The 7744-nt window shown below is 36.4% G+C and overlaps 1 protein-coding gene across 1 annotated transcript; it reads left to right on the forward strand.

The window, feature by feature from the left end:
• The first annotated feature begins 1532 nt into the window (after window positions 1–1532).
• LOC107691215 (cyclin-dependent kinase 5 activator 1-like) lies at window positions 1533–4268 on the forward strand. The gene is made up of 2 exons (XM_016489715.1): window positions 1533–1783; window positions 3082–4268. The coding sequence occupies exon 2, from the start codon at window positions 3261–3263 to the stop codon at window positions 4173–4175; it is 915 nt and encodes a 304-aa protein (XP_016345201.1). The 5' UTR covers window positions 1533–1783; window positions 3082–3260; the 3' UTR covers window positions 4176–4268.
• Window positions 4269–7744: the final 3476 nt, after the last annotated feature.

The raw sequence follows: 7744 nt of genomic DNA on the forward strand, positions 1-7744 counted from the left end.
CCTGAATCCCTATAAATGAAGGTTTTCATTTATAAAGCTCTAAACATGTTTCTGACTGGTGTTTTAGTGCATTTCCTGCAAATATGGAAACAAGAAAGGGTCTCGGTTAAATATGTGCAGTCTCACATGGTTAGTGCAAATTGTCACATAAGCAGGGCAGTTTATTTCCTGTTTGCACTATGAGAAGATGACGGCTGCATCAAAGCTCCAAAACAAAAGTTTACTAAAGTATGTTATCATAAAGATATGACAAAGATTTTTGGTACACATTATCTTTAAGGTGTCTAATATTAATATATGAATTCACAATTGTTCAGTTTTGTTGAGTGTGGTCACAGAATGAGTAAACATGTTGATGGCAACAATAGTGACTGCTGGGATAATACAGTACATTTATGTACAGTATACACATCCAGTTGCAGTTGTTAGTGAAGGTCGCTCTAAAATGTTGCAATGACAAAGTTACACTGAATATTGCACTAAATTAAGAGTTCAAATGTTACAAATATAATATAATATAAATATAATATTGATGTTTTAATACTAGTTGCACTAATATAACAATGTTATGATATATATTACAATAAAGTAACAATTTTTAAATATGTAATATATCAGTGTTGTATAAGGGGTTTTATTTATAATAGTAACCCTAGAATGTGATGAAACCGAGTTTAAACTGTGTTAATAATTGGGCTGAGATATATAAGAATTTTGATGACTGCAGAAATATGTTAATTCAGTATGCACATTATCCCACCGATCAAAATTGTGACCAACCATAAAACACAAATTTTCACACACTTTTCCATTAAAAATAAATCAATCAATACAAATAAAAATAGTATTATTATTATTATTATTGATTATTTCAAAGTGTTACTAATGACACATTTGGATTTTTGGGATTAAATGGGTTAATAGATTGTTTATAATATAAGTGTCATAATCATAAGTTCATAATATAAATATGTGTTAAACCTATACACATTTCTTATGGTGAGTTTTCTACATGGTGAAACAAAAATGTAAAAAAACAAATAGTCTGCCCATACTATGAATAAACCTGGGTATCAATTATTTGAAACGTTAGCCTCAGTCCTTAGCAACAATGTTATAAGAGACCATTATATATAAACTTAATTAATAGTTTTTTTTTTAAATAATATACATTACATTTAAATAAATATTACATTAAAACAATGCAGGCTATAGCTACTGGTGTATTTAAATGTATAAACTTATAAATAGCCTACATATTATTTGTCTCTTTATTCTGTTAATTTTTAATACTTTTTTTTACTTTAACCTAAATGACCTTCAAGTCTAAAAGTTTGTTGCGATTGCCAAGTGCGCAAAGGCGGGGCAGTGGAGCAACTTCCCGAATTAAGGACACAGACACCGGGAGGCGCTCTAGCACAGGTTTTCTGATAGTAGTGCACAGTGCACACGGCTCTGAACATCAACCTAAATCCCGTATCTGCTGGTGTGGACCAATAGCACAGCTTCACAGTTCTCAGCATCACCAACCAAAGGAGACATCCAGCATCCCCAGACCACAGGAGCGCCTACAGAGACCTCCAAGACGTGACGATTGTTTTGTTAGATTAAACCCTATTATTTTATTGGAATCTAGGCTTCCTGCCAATCTTAGTATTAAAATCTTTTTCTTTGGGGTGGCTGATTTTGCATCTCCTTGATGCGCAGTTTATCAAGGATAAACCCAGACAGCCATTACTGCGCTCTTGTTTTGCCAAAGCATCGTGGAGGAGAGCAGATTCCTGTAAGTGAGCTGCATTTCTCTGAAGATTCTGTATCCATAGATGTTATATTTGCTTGATTGTTGGTCATATTTTCAAGGTATCACAGTATTCAGAAAGGAATTGTAAACTGGCTTGATTAACATTTATTTTGTTGATTTATCTTTCTTTCTTTCTTTATTCTAATTTTGTTGATGTGATGATGAAAATGAGTGTCAATAATCTCTCGTGCTCATGTAAACATTGCAGGGAGGATTACACATTTTCAGAACCTTGGACAGTGGCTGATATTTTTGAGCAATGTACAAATACATTATAGTAGCAAAACAGACGTCTGTGTGTGTGTGCGTGTGTGTGTTTTGTGGTTTGTTAAATCATCTACAAACATGCATTGAATGAGAATGAGCAATGAGAATATTAAATGTCCAATTAAATGCAAATTCACGGTGATACATTGGAATCATTATTTACAAGAGGGCAGTGCAATCAAATCTGCAATCATGGCGATGTCTTTATTTATGTTCATTGGTGGGTTTGAGTTTACTGTGTAATGTTTTTTAATAAATGTGGGGTGTAAATTATGATATTGTAAATGTGGTAGATCTACACAATAAATCAACTGTTTATATTGTAGAAAATCGTGCAGTTGAAAAATAATGATTTGATTATTATTGTAAGTGTGTGTCAAAGAATAAAGAATTAATGCCTCTTAGTTGAATCTAAGACATAATACCATTATAAGGCCTGTTTTCAACATAAAAACAAAAAAGCAGTAGGGTACTATTGTCACAGATTACATAAATATCAATAATATATGCACATTTTTGACCTAAGATAATTATTATGACACCTGAGAAATCATCTTGGATATAGCATGAATAATTTAAGATTATTTTAATGAAAATAAAAGGCCTAATTCCCAAGCAAGCATGCAGTATTACAGTGGTTAGGGTACTACTACAGGTAGAACCCTTTATTTGTGTTGATGAAAAAAAAAAGATAAATTGACTAAAATTTAACATAACAAAGACAAGAAATATAAAAAGGCAACAAATAGATCAATAGCATAAAGATAAAATGTACTAGTATAAGGCATCTTTTATTCTGAAGAGAGACTATATTTGCACAGTTATACTGCATACATTGTGCATTCTGCAGCATCAAACGTCTGTAATGCTAAAATGCTAACAAAAGAAAATACACATTTATATTATTGCTATATTAAAAGGATTATATTAAAATGTATATATCAAAAATGTGCCAGGAAAACACCAGTTTGATCAAAATTATATGTATTTATAGATGCTCTTTTGTTTTACAGGCTTTGCAGTGACAGAGCTCTCATCTATACCGACACCATTCTTCTTTAAATAGAGCACCAACCTAAATTTGGATGTCTAACACAGATTGAACTAGTCTCTGGAAGCAGTGGGGCTCCAGTTTGGCACCTTCTTTAGCTGACCCCTAACCTTGAGATTCTGATAACCTACTCCTGGCATCATGGGAACCGTGCTATCGCTTTCACCCAGCTACAGGAAGGCCGCCCTGTTCGAGGATGGCCCGGCCACCGTGGGCCACTACACGGCAGTTCAGAACAGCAAGAACGCCAAAGACAAGAATCTTAAACGGCACCCACTCATCAACGTACTGCCTTGGAAACGAATAGTAGCTGTCTCTGCCAAGAAAAAGGGTTCTAAGAAGGTGCAGCCTAATACTGGCTACCAGAACAATGTTTCTCACCTCAACAATGAGAACCTCAAGAAGTCGCAGTCTTGTGCAAATCTCTCCTCCTTTACACAGGACCAGTCGAGTCCATCAAACCAAGGCTCCAAAAACTCCAACAACACAGCTTCCTCGGACAAGAAGGCGCCTCTTTCCAACTCTAACATTGTTCCCGGGACACCCAAGAGGGTGATTGTCCAAGCCTCCACCAGCGAGCTGCTGCGCTGTTTGGGAGAGTTCTTCTGCCGGAGATGCTATCGACTCAAGCACCTTTCTCCCACCGACCCCGTGTTGTGGCTCCGTAGCGTGGATCGTTCTCTGCTGCTGCAGGGCTGGCAGGACCAGGGCTTCATCACTCCGGCCAACGTAGTTTTCGTCTACATGCTCTGCCGGGACGTGGTCTCCTCCGAAGTGGTTACGGAGCTTGAGCTGCAGGCCGTGCTGCTGACCTGCCTCTACCTGTCTTACTCTTACATGGGCAATGAGATCTCATACCCTCTCAAGCCGTTCCTGGTGGAGACCTCCAAGGAGACATTCTGGGACCGCTGCCTGTCTATCATCAACATGATGAGTGCCAAGATGCTGCAGATCAACTCGGATCCTCACTATTTCACCCAGGTCTTTGCAGACCTCAAAAATGAGAGCCAGAAGGAGGAGGAGAGGAGTCATCTGCTCATTGGCCTGGACCGGTGAGGGGGCTTTGGATATGTCTTTGGTAGCACTCTCGTCTGGCATTTTTTAAGGGATAGTTCACCCAAAAATGAAAATTCTGAGAAATCTATTCACCCTGATGTTGTTCCAAACCTGTATGCCCTTCTTTCTTCTGTGGAACACAGAAGAAGACATTTTGAAAAATGTGTTTCTTAGTCCAGGAACAATGGGGTCCAAAAGGGTTGTTTTGGACCCCATTAACTCTCATTGTAGGCTCTTAAAAATAAGGTTCCAAGTGGGGGTTTTAGCAGCAATACCATAGAATAACCATTTTTGGTTTCCCAAAGAACCTTTGAGTTCTTAAAAAAAACATTTGTATTAGTGTGAAGAACATTTTAAACATCTAAAGAACTCCTTTCCACTATAAAAAACTTTTTGTAGAATGGAAAGGTTCCACGGTTGTTTATGGTTCATTGTGGAAGAATAGATACCAACAAAGAACCTTTATTTTTATTATTGGAAACAGTATCTTGTTTTGTCTCTTCTTCTTTTAGAAGGTAGGAAAGAGGGTGAATAAATAATGACAACATTTTTCGTTTTTGGGTGAACTATCCTTTTAAATATTTCCTACATGGGTGGAATAAATAATGAGACATGTTTTAGTGTATTATTCACATTCATAAATTTTATAGGAAGCAATGGGTGATGCTTATGTTGTTCAAAAGGAGTAGTGAGTCTTTCAATACCTTTAACAATGGCAATTTTGGACCTGAATACAAAGAAATGCCAGACTTGAGTGGACCAGATGCTCTAAAGTAGTGAATATTTAAAAGCACTGACAGAAAAGACTTCAAAAGACACAACGAGACAAAAAGAACAACACAACTTTGAATGTGGACAGGAATCCAGCTGTTGTCTAGCTGACTTCTGAACACTTTGCACCAAGATCCACCACTGTCAATAGAACTGGAGACTGATTCATAATCAACAGACAATTGTTCTCCTGTGTCCACGAAACTGGACAATCGCTGAATGCTAAACACCTAGCTGTTGCAAACTCAGTTACAGCCAATTGCAAAAAGGGAAGATGGGCGTCTGAGTGTTAGGTTGAGCGTGTTTATGTTCGCAAGCCACAAACAAAGAATAAAGAGAAATGACTTTGAGGCCAGCATTGCACAGTGGCTGATAACATAAATGGTGAAAGAAGAGGTTGTCAGCACATTTGTTAGAAAGACCTACTTTATTTTCATCCATGATACAGAGTTAAAAAGATCCTCTCCTGTGGTTTACGTCTCTGAAGCTTTTTCATTTTTTTAAAGCAACTGTATTCATCTGAATGCACACACAACCTGGATGATGTAAACTACTTTGAGTTTTTTGTAAGCCGACTGCATATGTGTTTAGGGAATAAAATACGGAGAAAAAAAAAAAGTTAAAATAATTCATATTGCTATGCCTGCTTCAATGAGCCATTGCTTTGTCATTTTGTTTTGTACTCAGACTAGTTTCAACAGGGGTCTCTGTACAGAAAAGCCTGTAAATGTATCAAAAACAGTGCCATACCTTTGATGAAAATCATGTAGGTCTAAAAACAAACCAAAGGCGGCAAACTTTGGAACAGTAGGATTGTCATTAATAACAAGTATCGGAATCGTAATTTATTGTTATTTATTATTTTCACACACTTCTCTCTTGCATTTAGAGATTTTAGTAATGTTGTAAAAAAAACTGCAGCATTTAGATCGATGGCTACCTTATGGTGGGAATGAAGATTATGGTTAATGCACATTTGCATTCGAATGAATTATTCAAGGCGATAATGTGTGTAAGAGCTTAGTTTAAGACCATTTTCAGATCTGAGAAACACCAAGGTAATTCATCATAGTGACAGACGATCGGTTTCAATCAAAGTTAAATATGTGAAACCAATTCCTCTGTGAAGTACTGTTGGGATGTTCTACATATCAGCACTGCAAAAGCAATCATGAGTGATTAACACATGACAACACAGATGATAACAAGCTCCAGGCATTAAACTGGATGAGATGTGGTCTATTTCTTGAGATAGGCAGCGATTTTTTTATCAAATTTACATAGAGGAATAGTTTTCAAGTACCAAACAATATTACAAACTTGACATTTGCAGCCACGTTGATGACATCAATTCAAACTGGATCTGGAGGGAAAATGTGTGTTACTGTATATGATCTATTTGCCCGCTTTAAAACATCTCAACAGTGCTAAATTGTGCATGCTTTTTTCAGTAGTTATGTATCTCTTTCTTTATAGTCAAAAAAAAAAAAAAGAATGTTACAGTCATATAAGCAAACATTATTATGTCTCTGTTAATTCATGCAAAAGCCTGTTCTTCTCATGATATAAAAGTGGGATGGATGGATTCTGTGTGACTGCTTGCCCTGCTGCATTGCTTTATGTGACTGAAGGTCGAGGAAGCCAATAATTTGCTCAAAAACGTGCCAGGAGAGGTTTGGATACAGGACTTGCACTTTTCTGTGAGCTATCTGTCTGAGGAGACCGCAGGGGTTTGAGGTTGTGGGGGCTGAAGTAGGTGAGCCCTTCTTCACTGCTTACCTGCTATTATTTGCCCACAGCCCACAACAATGTGCCATTTTTTCACTTGCATCACAGAGTAGTCCTTTGAAACAAAGAAAGAAAAAAAATCTTAAAAAATGATAAGTAAAAGATTAAACTCCTGTCAAACTCTCTCTGTATCTGTTGTGTAATTCTTTGTAGAACTGAAAACAGTGTTACAAAAAAGGATTGCACGAGTGTGTGAGCGCGACCGAGTGTATTTGTATAGAAGAATTTGATGTGTGTATGTTGATTTCTAGGATCAGAGCATGGCCATGCTTATTAGAGGATAGGACTCTATATTATCGGGCTAGAGTTTGACAGGCGGATGGGAGGGAGGGTTACGGATCTGTTACTCTTTTGTTCTTTTAAAAAGACGAAAATCTGTTGCTGTAACTTTTTGCATTTTGTTTCTGCTTATTTTTTATTTATTTTTGTACTGTGATGACAAATAAACTGATGCACTGATCGTTAAAGATAGACCACGGTGTGGTTGTTTCAGGAAGGTTTCAGCTGACAACACATAGGCTAGAGCAGTGTTTCCCAACCTTTTTTTAGTCGCGGCACCCTTTGGAAATTTTAACAAACTTGTGGCACCCTACAAAATAAATTTTGTCACAATATTTGAATTTCTAACTTCGATATGATACTTTGAAAAGTATCGAAATTCGGTACAGCAGGGAAGAACTGCAGAATGTGTCATATATATATATGTATATGTGTGTCAGATATTTTTAATATTATTATTTTTTTTGTCCATGGAGGCAATCAGTAGGCTAATTTCTAATGAGGAGACCAATTTATATGACAGATTTTAATGTAGGCTTTTATTCATATGTAAACATTGTTTAATTACCATTATAACTTAAACTATCTCACAAATGTTTGCTCACTCAGTGTTTTTTTAATTTTACAGTGGGGTAATTTTGTTGCAGTAGCACGAGATAGCTTGATTTCAAACTTTGAATTGAATAAAAAATAACAAGTAAGCAGTCAGTAATAAAATAAGAACAAATAAA

The sequence above is a fragment of the Sinocyclocheilus anshuiensis genome, unplaced genomic scaffold (assembly GCF_001515605.1).
Source record: "Sinocyclocheilus anshuiensis isolate Anshui unplaced genomic scaffold, SAMN03320099.WGS_v1.1 scaffold470, whole genome shotgun sequence".
NCBI classification, from domain to species: Eukaryota; Metazoa; Chordata; class Actinopteri; order Cypriniformes; family Cyprinidae; genus Sinocyclocheilus; species Sinocyclocheilus anshuiensis.

Coding starts and splice junctions, on each gene's coding strand:
- LOC107691215 (XM_016489715.1), top strand. CDS start 3,261: ATGGGAACCGTGCTATCGCTTTCACCCAGCTACAGGAAGGCCGCCCTG.